The sequence below is a fragment of the Rhododendron vialii genome, chromosome 13a (genome assembly GCF_030253575.1).
Source record: "Rhododendron vialii isolate Sample 1 chromosome 13a, ASM3025357v1".
Taxonomy (NCBI): Eukaryota; Viridiplantae; Streptophyta; class Magnoliopsida; order Ericales; family Ericaceae; genus Rhododendron; species Rhododendron vialii.
This window is the reverse complement of record NC_080569.1, coordinates 10,034,738-10,054,709: the sequence shown is the minus strand read 5'-3', so window position 1 is coordinate 10,054,709 and position 19,972 is coordinate 10,034,738. Positions and strand designations below refer to the sequence as shown.

General features: G+C 37.3%; 1 protein-coding gene across 3 annotated transcripts; it reads right to left on the bottom strand.

The window, feature by feature from the left end:
- Positions 1-1,802: 1,802 nt before the first annotated feature.
- LOC131314821 (ethylene-responsive transcription factor RAP2-7) lies at positions 1,803-6,617 on the bottom strand. 3 transcript variants are annotated; one of them, XM_058343680.1, is made up of 10 exons: positions 5,772-6,617; positions 4,692-4,717; positions 4,553-4,583; positions 4,367-4,454; positions 4,140-4,285; positions 3,897-3,941; positions 3,678-3,781; positions 3,446-3,573; positions 2,983-3,099; positions 1,803-2,257 (listed from the first exon to the last, which is right to left on the bottom strand). In XM_058343680.1, the coding sequence occupies exons 1-10, from the start codon at positions 6,299-6,301 to the stop codon at positions 1,973-1,975; spliced, it is 1,500 nt and encodes a 499-aa protein (XP_058199663.1). In that variant the 5' UTR covers positions 6,302-6,617; the 3' UTR covers positions 1,803-1,972. The 3 variants fall into 3 exon arrangements, with proteins under 3 accessions (XP_058199663.1, XP_058199664.1, XP_058199665.1); XM_058343681.1 differs by having other exon boundaries at positions 3,897-3,914; positions 5,772-6,506; XM_058343682.1 differs by lacking the exon at positions 3,897-3,941 and having other exon boundaries at positions 5,772-6,585.
- Between the last annotated feature and the right edge of the window lie 13,355 nt (positions 6,618-19,972).

Sequence of the window (19,972 nt, the reverse complement as noted above, 5' to 3'; positions counted from 1 at the left end):
ACCGTTGTCCCGGCTCACAACGATAATCGAAATTGTTCATTTTGTAGAGTTCGTTTGGACTTTTAATAATATATATACACACACACACAAAACTTCTTCCAAGGGCGTCCGCACTCAGAAAAGTGCGGATCTCCTATTTTCCGATCGAATTTTGATAATTTGAGCCGTTTAATGTAATCAGAACTTGATTTTAAAGGTCACCGCGGAAAATAAATATAAAAATAGAAAGACCAAGAAGGGTTTCATTTGGGATACCAAACTGTGAAGGGTAAAAATCTTCTACTTTTAGATGTGCAGGAAATTGGTCTACTGAACTTTTGCTATACAACCCGTATATAGTGCTATGAATCCGAGAACTTATGAAAACAATATGTGCGAACTTATGAAAACAATATGTGCCAAATCGGGCGTGGTGTGTTTCCGCTAAATTAAATGGACTAAAACTCATGTTTTGCAGAGTTCTGGGCAGATAATTCTCGTCACATCAACTAAAATACCATTTAGCGGAATAACTTGATTATTGTCATTAGCCTGAAGACAAATACATTTAATGGAAACGCACCCTAATTAACCTAGAAAATTCTAGCAAACTGTTGCCCTTTTTTCCTTATGAACAAAAAAACAAGTAACTCAGCTTATTTTTCTTTTGAATGGAAAAATTACTAATTTTTGAAAATTTTCTTTTCTTTTTGAGGAAATCATAAGCTGCATTCAAATAAACTAACGATTACAATGGACTCAAAAGGTCCGAATAACAAAAGAAAACAAACTGGAACAAAACAAACACAACACAAAAACAAAGAAAATAACAGTTTTGGGGTCGAACCCATTGATCTGCTCGTGGAGATGGGAGGAGAGGCTATGGATATTTGAAGCGGTAAGCTTGTTCCCGCCGCTGGATCGCCAGATCTGCCGCTGACACCTTCACCTCCGCCGCCAAAGAGCTCAAAAAATCCATCGCCAAACTAACTGAATTCCAAAGCCAAAACCCAAATCTAGGCCTTCACATGCCAAAAATGATGGAGAGAGTGGGAGAACTGCTCAACTTAGGGAGAGCGTCTCAACCATCTCACACCCATATAGGTAGGAGAAGAGAGGCAAAGAAAGGAGAGGACAGAGAGTAACCGGGACAGAGGGGAAGGAAAAAGGAAGAGAGTAGTATTCCCCGACCCCATAAGCAAATGGGGTGGGGATGGTCGTTTTAACCCGATCTGATATATATATAGTTTTTTTGATATAATAAGAGCAATATACCAAATAAGAAATCACTTTACGTCTTCGTTTTCTTTGTTTCTATTTTTTTTAAACTCTCATCACTCATTAATATCTTGTTTTCTTGCCAAAACACTCTAAAAAAAACAAAATTAGTCAAATCACAACGGAGAATGAGAACCCAATTATTTTCTGACCCCATCAACTCCTCGATTTCCTCCGCTCCGACTCTGATCTGATAAAGAACGGGGCAAGGTTGCCCAGCACCATCCCTAGAGAGAAGGGGAGGGGGGCAGCGGCTATGGTGAGGAGATGAAACCCTCATCCGGAGCTCTATCTGGCTCTCTCCTTTTGGCGAAAGAATTTCATTTTAACATTAGTACTAACATTTATCCAATGAAGAGTAAAACCACAAGCATCTATTCCTCCATCCCTCGAATACGTGGAGATATACTTAAATGTAGGGAAATTTCCCCACAAGCATTTTCCTTAAAATTTCCTTCCTTGAGGGACAAAGCAATCCAGAAATAATCCAAGCAAATAAATTAGGTTGAAAGGCTCAAAATTTAGACATTTCCCCCACTTAGTGCTTGAGTTATGAACAAAAGAAGAGGGTATCATTTATTTTCAACCTTAGGCCTGCATAGTATGTCAATGGTTTTTAACAAGCTTGAGCGAGGTCTTCCATGTGTAACAAACAATATTTGAAACCAAAAGTGAAGAAGACAATGTTACCCTTGGCAAAAAGGGAAGACTGATACTATGGTGGGGGTTGAAGTGACCTCATTTGGTGGTAGTACTGTGAACTGCTGCTGGCTGTGGCAGGTGCAGAAAAATAGAGATTGTGGGTTGCTACATTAGGAGGTTTAGGTGGATGGGTGGAGGAAGCCGAGAGAGGAGTGGTAGCCGCAGATGAGAATCCTGATGATGCTGCAGTAGAGAATGCTGTCATTGGGGTTGCGGCGACTTGACCGTGCATTTGCCACACCCAGTTCGGTGATCCTTGTGAACAACCTCCCTCAATTCTTTTCTCTGTAGCTCTTTCCTGAAAAATACGAGTCTTAAAATTTCAGTCATGACTTCTTACGACTCCAACATGAAGTTTTGTCACACAATAATACTAGAGGACGATATCCTTTTCCGCTATGTGCTTTCACCCATTCTTTCCTGAAGGCTTCCATTTTTATGCATTATATCATAGGCATTATAGAATGATTAAGAATCACTCATAGTACCAGCAACGCAGTTACATAGCAACATACAGATCATGCGATGCTAGTATTACCAGTTGCCCCACAATACGGCCTCATTAAATGACAGTAATAACTGAATAATATCTCAAGGATACAACAGATAAACTTTTTTGTTTCTGCCAATCAGAAAAATTCATGCATGACACAGCTCGAATGAGCCTCATGAATATTCACATCATTGGATAGCACTAGCTCCAACCACAAAGTGTTTCATGTTTGTTTTCAAAGCGTCCACACTTCACAATAGGAAAATACTGAACTACAGCCCAACAATGAATTATATCAAGCTCTACAATATCTCACGGAAAGCTAAAATTTCACGGAATCCAGCTGAAAGAAAATGCTAGGTTTGGCAAGTAAAATGATCAATTACTGCAACTTGCATGCTCGTGACTTATCAAAAAAAAAAAAAACTTGCATGCTGGTGTGATGGAAACAGACGAATGATGCTCGGAATTAGTATGATGATGCAGCCCACAATATCTCACATTTCAATACAAAGTTAAATAAATTTTACCTCGTAACCGGGAAAGTAGTTAGGATATACGCCATTCCAAAAGGCTGGGTGTTCTGATGTCATTGCTATGCCTTGAAGAGTTGGATTCCCTACTGTAATTGTAGCAGGGTTCTTCATCTGTAATAGATTAGAGGAAATTCCTTATTAACAGCTTCAAGGTCAACATTTTGTTGCATATTATGGCATAAAAAGGAGTATCAGAACAAGCAACATGTGTTCCCGCTAGCAGACTAACAGCAAACAGAGTGATTATCAGTAACTCCCTCTATCAATTTCTGGTTCTTTCAACTAGGCTAATAGATTCATCAGTTTTTGTAGAGGTTTAAGCACTATAAGCAAACAGATTTGCTTTCACCAGTTTGTAGTGGTTTAAGCCACACAACTTCTTCAAACATGATGTTTAAGGCACAGACGTACAATTGGGTAGAAGAGGGGGAAAGAGGAAGTATAATCCAACTATTACATTTGGTCTCCTAGCTTCGAGAGCATAAGGGTGAAACTGCAAATGACCCAGTCTTTCATTATCCTTTGGACCATCTCCAGAAGAAGGGGTTGAAATCCCTAAGTTCAGATCAAGACTATGGTCATCGCCTGCATTCCAAACACAGAAGGGCTCAAGGATAGAGAACTGAAGTACCATTTGGAAAAATGAAAGTATGAACTCAACAGATTAGTCCCCAACTCTCAATGAATACCTCCATTGTTGGCCTCAAATACCATCTCCCCTCCATACGTACTTGGTTCAAAGTTGGTGACTGCTTCCCTTCCATTACATTTGATAGCCGCCATGTCGTAAGCCCTAATTTGCAGAAAAACGAAAAGGGAGATACATGTTGGATGACATCACATTGACGTTGAGAATTCATGATTACAAATTCAGTATCAGTGAGAGTGCAATTGACAATCATTAAGACCTTGCAGCTTCTAATTCACTGTCGAACAGCCCAAGATATATATACCTGCAATGTAAGCATCATCATCCCCTAGAAGAAAATTGGTTTCATCTTTCAAACAGCATGCCACAGTGAATTATGTAAGACCCACAGACTTATTTTTATTCAACCTATCTGAATCCAATTGTGGTTTCAGTGTAATATTCAATAGCAACTTTCGTGATAAAAACAATCCGAATCTTGAATTCAAGATAGAGTTCTCACTTTTTGCCAAGTAACTGTCCCATTCGAGCTTCCCATCTGCCACATTTGTGCAGAGTTACCCCTCTATATTTTGAGCTCCCCCTCGAGAATCCAGTGCTCTGACGACGGAGTATGTGCACAAATTCTTCTTTGGTCAGATTCTTCATCTGCAGATATTCCAAAACAGGCTAAGAATTAACCAGACCACCATTATAGAAACCATACGGCATTTGAGTGAGTTTTCCAACCTGGTTCAAATCATCTTCATAGTCACTAAGAATAAAGTTTATGTCGGCATCAACACCGCGGAATTTAATCGCAGCTCGATCATAAGCTCTGATACCAGATAATCCAGTTACACGAAAAATAGTCAAGCAGCTCAAAAGGTAAGCCAAAACAGACCAATGATTGTCACATTACATTCAAAATATTACCTAGCCGCAGCATGAGCAGTATCAAATCCACCTACAACACCCCAACATCCAAGTTCGTAAGAAAATCACTACATTTTCCCTAATTACTTAAAACAAAAATAGAACAATCAAATAAAATAACCTGTAAACATATACATACCTAAATACACTTGTTTCCCGCAGTCCCTGCACATAAACATCCATAAAGTCCATGAAAAAATGCTTTACAAACCCTTGTTGTGATGATAACCACATTGAAACACGTCATACAAGAACAAGAGCATTCCCTCCACACAAAACAGTAAAGACTGCGCAACAAACACAAAACCCAGGAAGTGATCGGACAAGATACCCCACATAGGCCCCTTAATGTGACAATAAGACTCTAAGGGCACGTTTGATTGCCGAATTATTTTTTGGAAGGATTGGAAAAAGTTGGTTTAAGAATGGAGAAAGAGGGGCACATGAGTCTCTAGAATAACAGATGAAATTATAATGTGGAAGTCTAGGAACACAATAACATTCACAACAGTTTGCACACCATGCTTATGTGACAGCAATCCATTGCAAGTTGAAAACCAGCAATTTATCAATTGCCAAAGAAACATTGCCATACAGGCATGTCGCGCAAATGTGTGCATTTTATCAATAATAGTAATGAGATTTGTTGTAACATATTTCCAAAAATAAAAAATAAAAAATAAAGAAGTTGTTATATATTTTATTTTGGTGGTATAAAAAATGGGAAAAAGGTAGAGGATCATTTAAACCACCGGCCAGATAAAGAGAGAAATAATCTCCCGACCAAAAAATAAAAAAGAAGAAGATACATAATCTCAGGGACCGGACTAATAATAACACCCTATAAGATTAACCGATCTCAAACGAGCTTTAATCGAGCCGATCACAAATCGATCTCGACTATCTTGAATTTCCAGACATCAAAAGTCGAACGAGCTGAACACTGGTGGTCTGTTCGAGGCTCAAAAAGATGTCCGGGCTCGGTCTGTTCACGTAACGAATTGATCTCAAACGAGCTTTCAAAGAGCAACACAAACTGTTTGTTTGGTTCGTCTACCGGCCGCAAAGGATTTACTAACCCAGGGTCACATGTTACCTGAGACTACAGGTCCTAATTTCCCTCCTTAATGAAAATCACACATTCTCCAAAAATCACAGTGAAACACTTAAAAAAAAAAAAAAAAAAAACCTCAACAAAAAAGGAAAATTTAAAGTATACCAAATATGCGACTCCCATCGTCCAGTTCTCCTGTAGAACGTGACTCCTCTGTACTGCGAGCTTCGAGACCTCGGTCCCCGCCTGCTCTTCTTCACCTGTTGCTGCTGCTGCTGCGGTTGCTGCTGCTGCTGCGGTTGCTGCTGTCCAATCTTAGCCTGATTAAACGACAGATCCACCGAATTATTACCCCGTAACCACGCGTTTGGAGCCCCGTCGCCGCCGATCACGGGGAACAGCTGACGTGTCACGGCCACCAGATCATTACTACTCTCGTCTCCTCTGGAATAACCGCCTCCTCCGACTTTCAAGATATCGAAGTTGAAGCCGACGATGTCTCCCGAGGCGCGCGTGGAGCACGAGTTGGAGTCGTCGTCGCCGCCGCCGCCATTGCTCGACCCTTCGGCGTTCAGCACGGAAGAATTCGAAGTCCCCGAGTCCTCCACTTGACCGACGGAGCCTTCCGGAAAGTTCTCCCGAGAGTTCTCCCCGTGGACCGCGCTCAGGTTAAGGTCCAGCATGTTCCTCCTCATCGCACGTAATTCAGCACTAATCCAAACTGCACAGCTTTTCCCGCAGCTTCAAGCTTAAACCACTCAACGGATCGAGCTACCACCGCGATCCGTTTAGACGTTCCGTGATTCGGTCACTGATCAACCGATTAACGAACAATGGATCGACCAATCCGATATAGAGAGAGAGAAGAGAGAGAGAGAGGAGAAGGAGGAGGAGCTGGGGGGGTCTGTGGTTGCATTACGGAGGAATAATGGCCATTGTTGTTAAGAAGAGAGAAGGAGAGAGAGAGAGTTTAGAGAGAGAGAGAGAGAGAGAGAGAGGGGAAAGGAAGATGGGACGTGTGAAGGGAACAATTGGGGCCCAATTTGAAGAGTGAACATTTTTGGAGTGTGACCGAGGAAACCGGCTTATCCGGTTGCCCGGTCGTTGATATTTTTGTACTAGTACTCCGGAGCGGAGAGAGGAGGAGGTGACCGTACTTATTTCGCAACGAACTTTTCGTTTCGTTTCTGTTTTTTTTTTTTTAAATTTTCCGAACGACTTAACGACCGACCCAATGGACGCGTAAAAGGCCGTCTAGAAAACCAACTGGGTCAAGTGTATTTTACTCTCGTATTCTATTCTATATATACTATTATATATATAGTAGTACTAAGCAGGTATACCATCTAGCTGTATGTGTATACAAGGTTAGATATGCCAATCATTTGAGTTGTTCTTCCTCTTTTCGTTTCTTCCGTCGTAAAGTGTCTCTCCGATTCGCAAAATGAGGATGTAAGTAAGAAAAGTTAAAAAAAAAATTCAACAATTTACTAGGTCTCGATGATGAGTTCTTTTAACTTATGAAAAAAGTTTGAATTTTCCCTCGAAGGAAATGCATTATTTTTTAGTTCTACGTTATGAGACGGAGAGAATATTTGTTTTCATTTTCGTACTCAAGAGTGACAACCAATTGAAAATTTTAAAATGGAAATGAGTCAAATGACAAATGAATTGGGGACAAATGGAGGGGTTTTGGACGCGGGGGCTCTGCTACCCACCATGGCACAACAACCTCTACCCACGCCTCACACGGCACCGTTTTTGGAAAGAAAAAAAAAACCTTACTCTTCATTTGCAATTCTATAGAGCAGAAACGTGATTATGAGAGCTCTAGAGTTAAAATTTAATTATGTCTCTTTAAAATAATATGATCAAAATAATAAGATCTTCGTGCTAATTCAAATGGATTTAAAATTGGAGCACTTAATGTTGAGTGTTGCTATATGTACCGACCACGGGGAGGGAAAACGTACCGACGGCCGCCGGCGGGCCGTCTCCGGCCACCGGACGGCCGATCCGAGCCGTTCAAAAATTCTAAAAAATAAAACCGAGGGGGTCAACGCGGGAATCAAGGGCATCCGAGGTGTTTAGGGTGCTTGATCAAAGCACCCTTTTTTCGTGTATATATGTGTGTGTACATATATACACGAAAAAAGGGTGCTTTGATCAAGCATCCTAAACACCTCGGATGCCCTTGATTCCCGCGTTGACCCCCTCGGTTTTATTTTTTAGAATTTTTGAACGGCTCGGATCGGCCGTCCGGTGGCCGGAGACGGCCCGCCGGCGGCCGTCGGTACGTTTTCTCTCCCCCAATGGTCGGTACTCATAGATTTTTCGCTTAATGTTTTAATCATATTTTTAATATATAAACAGTCCAAAAAAATTAGGTGCACCAATTTTTAATTTGTTTGAACAAGTACGAAGATCTTATTATTCTGATCATATTATTCTAAAGAGATATAATTAGCTTTTGTCTATAAGGCTCTCATAATCACGTTTCTGCTCTATAGGATCCTAAATAAAGAAGCAGATACTTAATTATGAGAATCCTAGAGACAAAAAATAATTATGATACTATAGAATAATATGATTAGAATAATAAGATCTTTTCACCTGTTCAAACGGATTAAAAATTGAAGCACTTAATTTTTTAATATACAAACCATCTAAAAAAATGAAGTGCTCAAGTTTTTAATCTATTTGAACCGGTACAAAGATCTTATTATTCGAATCATATTATTCTAAAGTATCATAATTAATTTTTGTCCTTAGGGTTTTCATAATTAAGTATCTACTCTTTATTTATGATCCTGTAGAGCAGAAACGTGATTATGAGAGCCTTATAAACAAAAGCTAATTATATCCCTTTAGAATAATATGATCGGAATAATAAGATCTTCATACTTGTTCAAACAAATTAAAAATTGACGTACTTAATTTTTTCAGACCGTTTATATGATTAAAAAATTAAGTGTTCCAATTTTCAATCCGTTTGAATTGGCGCGAAGATTTTATTATTTTGATCATATTATTCTAAAAAGACATGATTAAATTTTAACTCCAGGGCTCTCATAATCACGTTTCTGCTCCATAAGATTACAAATTAAAAGTTTAGTTTTTTTTTTTTCTTCCAAAAACGTTGCCGTATGAGGTGTGAATAGGGGCTGCTGTGCCATGATGGCCAGCAGAGCCCCGCCTCCGGGAAAACCAACGGACTACTTCACACAAACACAATTTATTCTCTATGCCAAAAATAAGCATCCAATGAATATCTGCTTCAATAACCAGGCGTTTAGAATAAATAAAGGGAAATGATATTGGCATTCTAAAAATTGATGCAGACACTCCAAAATCAGTGTAATTCCAAAGTCATTTTCTTTTATTTTTTGGAGTGCCTGCATCAGTTTTTGGAGTGCCAATATCATTTTCCTAAATAAAAGAACATCTCGACTGATTTTGAATCTGCTGTGTTCTCTTCCCTCTTCAAAAAACATTTTTCAAAAAATTCTCCTTAGATTTTCCATACTTCCAACACTTCTCTCTTTATTTTTCTCCACTTATTACCCCTACTATTTTTCAAAAAACTTTTCAAATATCAAACCAAACACAGCTGAAGTAATTCAAAACTTTTCGTGGCCTTAAAAGACTTACATATATGTAAGTTTAATTGTGTCCATTTTCTAACTTACTTTTTAGTAGCATTTTAGTCTGGATTCTTAAGTGGTATTTTTCTTGATGAGAGGTACCGGCCTACCTAGGTAGACAAGTTGTTCAAGAAAGGCTTTTTTTGTATTTCTTCCCTTGGCGTATTATAGGAGTTTTTTTTTTTTTTTTTTTTTTGAAGTTGATAACTTGGGATGTCCAGGTAAATTTTTGTGCACTTCGAATAATCTTGAAGGAATTGAGAAACAAAGCCTCCACTTTAATTTGTAGAACCTAGCTACTTAGAAGATGCTTGGATGAATCGAGATTTCTTAAATGAATACATGTCTTTGAATCGTCGCCCTTTTTCTATACTAAACTCAAATTCTAGGTGCTCATGATGAATTAAACAATGAAATTTTCTTATAAGAGAATGTTAATTTATTCCCTTGTCTACAAAGAGTGACATAGAATCGAAATTTCGTCCTTCCCACAACTGAATTTACTAGTATCATTTTGCTCCACAATACTACTCACAGAACTCTAAAAAATTAAAACCCTTCAATTATTGTGTACAGCAGTGTACTTTTTCTTTTCTTTTATTTATTTATTTATATCCCAACTTATATCCTAAGTATTGAGTTGTCGATTGCCGAGATGAACGGCTGGATCGGCTGCTTGGCAAGGGGTGTTTGGCAGCATCCCCCATTAACTATATCATGCATATATGCTCTTGGCTTCCTGCGTTGCTTTCAAATGACAACTATACTGAATTAATTAAGGCCCATTTTTACTCAAAATTTTGCACTACAACTTATAGGCTTTTGTGAAGTTATTCATACTAATCTAATTTTTTTATTTTTTATTTGTCAAAAGTTAGTTGTTTTCACTAAACTAAAATATTCAACATATATATTTTCTTCGAAACACTCAACACATTTTCTTCGAAACAATCAACACATTTTCTATAACTTTTAGTTTAGGGGAAACAACTTGACTACAAATACTAGTAGCATTCTTTTGCTTGTTATGTATGCATGTGATGCACTAATCTAAACTCTTGCCTACACCTAGAAATTGGATTTTCTGCTAATACCATGAGATCAATTTCACCATCTATATACTAATCCGAGGCAAAAAAAATATTGACGGGAACCCTACAAAAGTAGGAGTATCTTTTTTTATTATCTGCTGACCTTATAGAAGTTGATAGCACTTAAAAGTTATTACACTCAAGACTTTATGAAGTCTACTAGACTTTTGTTTCTCCCCTTGGATGAATTGATATTTCTAATCGTTGCCTTCTTTTTTTTCTTTCTAACTATTGTATATTTTACTCAAATTCCAGGTAAAGTTTCCTTACAAACTTGGAGTATGTATTCCCTTGTCTAGCAAGAATAACAAATTAATTATCGGGGTTTCGTCCATTCCACAATTAATATGTCATTTTCTGCCACTAATTATGCACAAACTAGCAATACTTTTCTTTTTATCATATCCTGGCTAATTATGTCCTATGTTTGCAACATATCATGCCGGAAAGAATATCAGCACAGACATATATGTGTAGACACTCCAATTCGGCTCGACTAAGGGATCAAGGTGATGAGGCCAATCAGCCTATTGTTTGGTTTAATTTCTGTATTTGCATCTTAATCTAGGTTTTAATCTAGTGGATGAGAAATTGTGAGGCCTGTAAACCCTATTCTAAAGTCATTGTTGCCTTCTCAAAGTGACATATACCAAGTTCTAGCTCAATACTCTCAGCCATCCCTGTCTAGAGTTCACATCTTCGAGGAGGTAAAGAACCATCCTGATTGAAGTTGCATGCCCATAAAAATAAAAACTATATGAAAATATGTAAACCATATAACTACAAGTCTACAACAACGTCAAAAATGACATTTTGTGACAAAACCTCGTGACAAAATCTGAATTTCCTCACCATATGGAGTCTTTTGGTAACAAAATTGGATTTCATCGCCAAATAACTTTTTTGACGATGGAAAAAGAATATTGTTGCCGAAACATACTATTTGGCAAAGAAATTCATCTTTCGGGTGTCCAAATCAATTAACTGACGCGCATCTCAACTAATTTGAAGCAAACTTTTCCACAATTTGTGCACGAGTGGGAAGCTTATATACGTATCAAATCAAAGCCTCGTATAAACTTGCCTAATGTTATATTTTGGTGACGTGGAGATGTAATATACTACTATCAATAATGTTTTATGGTCACCCAGTGCGTCAGAACCTTGACTTTTTGAAGTTTTAAAATACTTTGTGGCCCATTTATTTATCAAGTTTATGATTCATGTTACTCCTTCGGGAGCTCAATTGTACTTGTGTACCCTCATGATTAAAAGATTCATTAGCCATTTTATATTGGTCCGTTAAATTAATTAATTATGTCGCTCTCAATTCAGTATAATAAAGCTTAATTACATCTTCTTGTCTTCTTAAACTATCACAAATTTTCAAATAACCCCGTGAAGTATAAAACAGGACACTTGACCACCTTAAACAACGTATACCTTCCAACTAGTGCCTTTATTAGAATTTAGAACACAACTGACATCTAATTATCCAAGCATTACACTTGACCCCCTTACGTTTTAATTTATAATTTATACAAATTTAAAAAGGTCAATTCTCATAACAATATTACTCATAACTTAATAATTTACAGGTAAAGTAAGTTACTACATACATAAATTCATAGTATATGTATAAATATATAAATACTTCATGGTTCAATTCGGTTAATTCACGGTTCCAAAACAAAAATATGTGATCTGAACCATATTTTGCGGGTTTCTACTTTTTAAATCCGTGTCCGCACTATTAATCTACAGACCAGGAGCAAAACTTACGACTCGGTCTGATTTCGCAGTTCACCGAATTTTTTGTGCAGCCCTAATCGGAATGGTATCCGGATTTTTGTTTGCTTCTCTATAGACATGGTACAAGATTGATACGTACATGTTAAAAGTTATATCAGAAATTCTGAATTGATATTAAAATCACAAAAAGTCAACATTTCCTCTCATGTCCGTATGATCAAGTATAGTGTAGAGCATGTCATAAGTAGTAATTATTGAGAGATATTAAAGCACCGGCACTACCACATAAAACCCCAACACATTTATCCATCATGCATTTTCATGTGATTAATACATTTTGATTTTGTATGCCTCAAACATGCATTTTCATGTTAAAGTATCACATGACGGTACCTCAAGACCATCAAAAATAATTTTTCCATACTTAGAGAGTGACCAAAAACACGAAGTACTAATTTTCAAAAAAATTTGGTCAAAACTTCTATTTCAAGCATGTATAAAGGTCAAACGAAGCATTCGTTGGGCTGCTGCTACACTTGTAGTTTGTCAACCTTAAAGTAAGGAAGTGCTGCAAACTGTACGAACTTGAAACTCGAACGCTATGTTAATGAAATTGGGTTAATTTCTACTTGTATTTGATTCAAAGGAAAATGACGGCCCAGAACGTGTTTTGATAATTAATATCCGTCAAGAACATGCTGAGAACATTTGTTAAAATGTTGAAAATATCCTTGGAAGGTATTAATGTATTAAAACACGTTCTTGACCATCATTTTCCCTTGATTCAAACTTTTATATGTTATATACTCCCCCGTTCCTAAATAAATACTATTCAATGTGCAAACTTAGACTTTTAAAATGATGCATTTTTTCATTAAAATTTTCAAAATTTGTCACAACTTAAAAGAACTCATTAATATCTATTGATTTGTGGAAAAAAAATTGAGGCCCCATCATCAATCCAGTCATTATTGTTATTATTATTTTTGTCGAATGATAAATTTTTAATATGTTAGTTTACTATGTGGGTCAACTTTTTGTTTAAAGGAGTCGAACTCTAAAACTCACGCTCCAAATGAGCACAGACATTTGGCCAAAACCCCTCAACAACAATAAATAATAAATTAAAAAAAGAATATTGGGCCAAACCCCAAGGTCAATCCGGGCATTATATGCTTAAAAAACTGCAAATACTTACATATATAGAAATATAGATGGTAAAGCACACATCGTCAGCAGTGATGCAATTGCACACAAACATGAATATCCTCATTTATGAAATGAGAGACTTCACGAATAAAAATAAATAAATTATTTATATATAGTAGCAACATTATATTTTGGAATTATCAGTAAATTTGGATTGCTTAGTTTTTAATTCTTGTCAACTAGTACTGCATGCTACATGCCTCCAATAACCCTCTTCTCATATTAATTTTTCTTTCTTTTCGGTGTTTTTTTTTTGTCCAAAACAAACTTTGAGCGTGAGTATTGATTTCGAACGAGGTAATCTAAAAAAGGAAATCCCAAGGGATTGGCGATCCGAGACTGAGGAGTTTGCTATACCTTCTACGGTATCAGGTTCAACATTTCACAGGTGTTATTGATTCTTTTTTAGGCTAGCATACAGAGCTTTGCTCCGAATTTAATTGGGCTCTCTGCAAGTGAGATACGCGATTGTGCCCCTAGGAGTAGTCGACATGCGCATAAGTTAATCTGAACATCTGAGTTATCAAAAAACTAATCTGAAAGAGAATGCTTGACGCGACAAACGTTGCAAATCGATGCCCGGGAGATAATTTATACATGAAGGTATAAATTACCATGATGGAAAAAAAAATCTTACAATTTCCATCATTCTAGGATGAACTAATGAAAGTAACTCGGCTCTAGGTGAGCTGGCCATAGTTGTACCACACCGTTCTTTCAAGTGCAGTGCTGCAAATACATATGTCCGAATATATGTGTTTAAAATTGTTCGACAAACATAAATCTCCGTGTATCAAACGGTTTGGGATACATCTATATTGGAACATGTGTATCCGAAGTACTATTTTCCTTGTTTCAAAGGAATCCTCAAGAGCAGAGGTTGTTAATACCCTGACCAACCATACATGGTCATAATCAAGAGTGTTGATAAAGTTGATGTGGGGTGGACCATTTGTTTCAATAACCACGGAATTGCGGAAGTCTCCAGCCTGTTTCGGCTTCACATTGTGGTCCAGCGATCGAACGGTTGGGGTTAAATCAAAGCCACTTTGTAATTATTGCCTCTGCTTTAATCTAGTTTGGGAGTTAATTATTCACTGCCCCTGTAACACTACATGAAGGTGACAATTTGAAGCATGACGTGATGGTGCTTCAGGAGGAATGAATAATTTTTCCTAGTTTGGGCACATGATTCATTAAAGTTATACATTTGGTCCCGTACAAGTAACTGAATAATTTTTCCTAGTTTGGGTGCCGTTTTTTTAACAAAATAGATGAGATTGTATAAATAACAGCTCAACTGCATTTACAAAACGGAGTTAATTATAAGTATTTTGAACAAAGTCAAACTGATTATCTAAATATAAAACGAGAAACACACAAGGCATTTAATGTCTTTCATTCTAACCCAGATATTCAGCCTAACGCAAACAACAACACTCTCAATTTGACGTAGATTCATATCTAGAATCAGTAGTCTCAAATGAGATAAACTGTTAACCAAAGATAAAAGACAACAAATACCCAGATGATTAAATAGACTCCAACCAAGTATGAACGCATCAATAAATTTTTAAAAATTATAGATCTGATAAGTCATCACGAGTTATCCTGCCAATAACCTCGTGTAGCTAGAGTCAGAGAACTGTTAACACAGATTTCATTGCGAAAAAACGTCTCTGAAAGAACCGAAATATCATGTGTGGTCGTCTTCTTCATCAGGCGGCCCACCGTCCACCAGTGCAGCACCAAGGACGCCTGCAAGCTGCCAAGCACCACAACTACAAGTCTACAACCTCCACGTGCTTGGCCCCGTCATTTTTGATTTTTGCATGTTTATCACGGTTCTCTCTCTCTCTCTCTCTCTCTCTCTCTCTCTCTGTAAGTTTACCAATCGAGGGCCCATGACATTCAGTTCAGCGTGCAAAATTAAGTTTTCGATCCACAAAAATTCAAACAACTGTATACTTATTAAATTGCTGGACGCAAATCAGAGGACATGGTGATACTGTCGAGGATGGGATCGATGGGCGCGGTTGAGCTACACTCTTCGTAACAAATGAGGCCAAAAAAGTAGCAAGGACCAGGTTTATTGAGGCCCCATTTTTACTAACAAAAAAACACTAAAAACTAATTAACGCATTTTGCCATATCATTTTCATTAACAAAAAAGTTTTAACATTTTATCATCTCGTTTCCGCTAACAACAAAAAAGCTGTCAACAAATATTGTTTTTGCTACAATTATTCTACTCACAAACTCATCAATAACTTATTCACTATCAAAAATAATTTGACATTTCTCAATAACGTATTCACTATCGGAAACACCTAACAACTTTTCGATTACAAATAAAAATCTATAAATATTTTCACTACCGGGAGTCTAAGTTTGGTACGGTTCTATTCCTATCTTTTCTTCTTTTTTGGTATGGTTGGACTAGCAATAATGTTATCAAACCAAGCTAGAGAAAGCAACGGGTCGGTTTATTAAATTGAACGCAAACCGAAGACCAGCAGGATTCTTTTCATCTGGTTTGTAGCCTGGCGGGGACTAGTTCGGCTCAAGTTTTCTTGAACTTGGTGATTAACCGGCTTATATCACCGAACCCGATCCCAATTCGAGCCAACACCCGACCCGAATATGTATAGGCATCATATATGTCACGGTATAATATTACATAGTAAATTTATTGAAGTTTGGATTCGAATTTTTGAGTGGGTATCGTATAAAGTCGAATCCTGGCCGAAACCAATCGATTCAGGTAAAAACGGCCCTGATCATTTCAGATCGATTAAAGTATCCTTCAGTTCGGGTAATATTGACATCCGCAAACACAAATTGTAAGACATCTAATCCATCAAAAAGAAAAACTATTTTCAAAAAATTTAATAAATCTCTCTCTCTCTCTCTCTCTCTCTCTCTCTCTCTCTCTCTCTCTCTCTCTCTCTCTCTCTCTCTCTCTCTCTCTCTCTCTCTCTCTCTCTCTCTGAGATATCGATGGTAGCATAGAGTGGGCATATACAAATAAAATTTGGGGACAAAACCAATGGGAGTTGATTATGCTAGGAACATTGGCTACTTCCCTAGGAATCGGGGATGGTGCTGTGCAGTGGTGTGCGCAGCACTGTGCTGTGCACCTCCGAGCCGTCAGATCGTACATTCGATGGTTTGGATCTTATCTCGGGAACCAACGATCCCTAAGTCATCGGATGCACGATCCGACGGCTCAGAGGTGCGCAGTACGATGTTATGCACCTCACTGTACAATATCAACCCGAGGTCCCTTCTCTAGACACACAAGGTTAATCAACCTAAGCATGCCCCAAACATAAATTTCCATTTCCAAGGACGGGGATTAACCACGTTGTTTTTGCGGCGTTAATTACCCTACTTATCCCGTCGCAATTTTTGACTAATGATGATTTTCTCTCTGGTTCAATCTCCAAGTTTAGGTACAAAACTTTCCCACATGCCGTTATAGAGATCATCGAAATTCTGTCTACTCCGCTTGCTTTGGGGATTAGTTGGGTACCCCCAGCTAAAGGAACCCTTCCTTTTTGACCATTTATTTTATTTTATTTTTTATTATTGCTTTTGCTTTCTTCTTTGGGCAATGAACTCAACCACTCTCATTTTTTTTTTTACCCATTTGTCGGGACCAGTTTGCAAATACCTCGATTAATCTAAAGATTATAAATCTACAGTCCACTAACGGGGGACCTCACTTAAAGTCGGAACAAAATACTCCATATAGTTCTACAGGCCTTGACCAGTCTCTTGGGTTTAACTCACCTATTACGTACTCCCTCCGTCCCATAATGTTTGGCACTTTCACTATTCCAGCCTTATGAAAAAATTAACAATATCTTTTAATCCATAATATTTTTTTATAAGCAATATGGATATTGTTTGATAGAGTTTAATTTGTTCTATTATACAAAGTTCAAAAAATTGCCTAAAACATTATGGATTAAAAGATATATGCAATTTAAAAATAGCACGCATTCCTGAAAATGCCAAACATTATGGGACAGAGGGAGTATCATTTAAGTAGTACCTATCTTAAGAGGGAAAAAAAATCAAAAAATGATGCAAAAAATAAAATGTATTTGATATTTAGATAGCTAAACCCGTTAATCATGTTAGGGAAAATGACGGCCAATGACGTGTTTTGATAATTAATACCTGCTAAGGATATTTTCAGCATTAACAAATGTTCTTAGCATGTCCTTGGCGGGTATTAATTATCAAAACATGTCCTGAGCCGTAATTTTCCCATTATGTTACTCCAATTTAGAAAGTAGACCCTGAGAGTAACAGTTAGTAGTGGGCGGCTGAAACTTGCATTAACACCCAAATGGCAATAGGGGTTGTTAAGTGAATTATTGGAAACATATGAGAAGTGTTTGCAGTTCCGGGAGACAAGTAGGGGTGTGTTTGTAATTTAGGTTGTGGTTTTTTTTTCCCTCTGTGTCTGGGGTAGGAGAAATTTTTCAGTGCCGAGCGGGTACCACGTGATGCCCGCTCGGCGCATTCGGGCAGTCAATTTTGGTTTTCGACTGCTCAGATTTAAAAAGAGAAAAATGAGAGAGAAAGAGAAGAGAGAGTGTTTTAATATGAACCGTCTAATATACTTTTGGACGGCTCGGATGTGCCCGCTCGGACACCACGTCAGCCGGGTAACGTGGTACCCACCTGCACTGAAAAATTTCTCCTGGGTTAGGAAAATAATAGAACCTTCCTGTTAGGGTAATTGTACAAACCTTAACAGCTTTGGGGATATTTATTTTCCGATTCTGGTAACTTCCAACAACCTAGCTACCACTACCACTACTCCTCACGAGCTACACGCCAACCTGGATCGTAACCCCACTGCAACCGGCTGCAGCAGGTAGGTACTACTACCAACTGTATCACTCAAAAATCATAAAGTAAAGTACTCCAATTTCACTAATGGGCTTGCAGGCCGGTTGCTAACTCGTGGCTTTTCTTTGTGGGAGATCAGAATTCGAACTCCGTTATGAATGATTTGTGGGTTGAGGATTACGAGTAGTCTTTGAATCTCCTGTCCTCAAATAATAGGAGCTGCATCAAGGTAAAGAATAAGAACGAAGGGTTAAAAGTTAAATTACAAAATCTCTCCTAAAAAATCTAAGAAAAACATGCCTTCACTTCTTCCGGTCAAAACTTGAGAATTTTTGTTTATATCCCCCAAATTAACCTTGTTTTTGTCTAGAAATTCTTACGGACACCCAATCCTCGCATATTTATCAAGCATTGCAAAAATTACTGAAAAATTCCAAAAAAAATTGAAAGATTAGTAATACTATCATACAAAATTAGTTTTTATTTGAAAAGCATTTACTTGAAAATTACTCTCTCCGTCCCAAATTCTTGGTCATCTTTTCTTTTTTGAAAGTCTTAAAAAATTGGCTATATCTTTTAATTTATAATATTTTTTATATCAAATATGGAACTTGTTTGATAGATCTCAATGAGCTCTTTTATACATAGTTTTTAAAATCACCTAAAAGATTATATATTGTAAAATATAATCAATTAAAAAAGGGCACGTACTCCCTAAGCCAACAAATTGAGATGGAGGGAATAGTATTAGCACTATATTTTTGCGACAAATTAAAAGACTAAGAGAAATAGGCCGGTAAACAGCAACATAAAGACTAGAGTATATATGGTTGATATATCTTTATAGGGTTTGCTCATGTCCTTCTAATCTTTTGTATGAGAAATTTTTCAGTCCTCTTTCTCTTTTTCTCTCCAAATCCGAGTCGTCCAAATTAAACAGAAATGAATGGCCTGGAGGTGCCGAGCGCGCACCATGTGGTACCCACCCGACACTGAAAAATTTCTCTTGTATATATTAATAAGATAGTGATTTTACACTTTGTTTTATTTATTTATTTATAAATGCACTACATTTTTTGTTTTTAGTGAAAAAACTAGAGTTCATTTTTCAAAAAAGGAGGCGTGAATTAATACGTAATATATTAGAGTATAAAAAATATTTGTGTACATATCATATCTAGTTGGATTCGGGATGGAGATACATAATTAGTTACCATAAATCCAAAATTAAGTTTGTGTTGTTTCTCCAAATCCAGTCCCACCCCCAAAAAATAATTAGAGATCCATACCAATTCGGACGTACTCAAAGTGGAGACAGGACAGGGCGCGTTAGAACACCATCTGCACATATCACCAATTGCAATCTTCACCTCTACGATTTGCAATTTTCAAGAAAAAATGCAAATTAGACACGTTATTGTGTTTGCTTTGAGTCTCTCTAAAACTTTTAAACCAACCTTTCTCTTTGCGCATGATTCTCAATAAGTTTTTTCTCTTCAATTATTACTTTTAATTCTCTTTTTATCTCCACTCATTACTGATCGAAAATCTCCCTCAAAATTCAAACAAAAAAAGCTCATTCCTTTATTAGAATTGTTACTAAGGATGAGATAAGATGTGAATAAAAACAAGAATAAAGGTGAAGTGTATGGTGTATACGGAATAACGTAATTTGTAACCGCTGATTATATGTACTATGGGTCCTTTCATGGACATCCGATACTATTGGAATGATACAGAGATTATAGGTACTACGGAGTTTTTTTTGTGTGGAAAATAGATAGAAATTCATTGGTGGCTG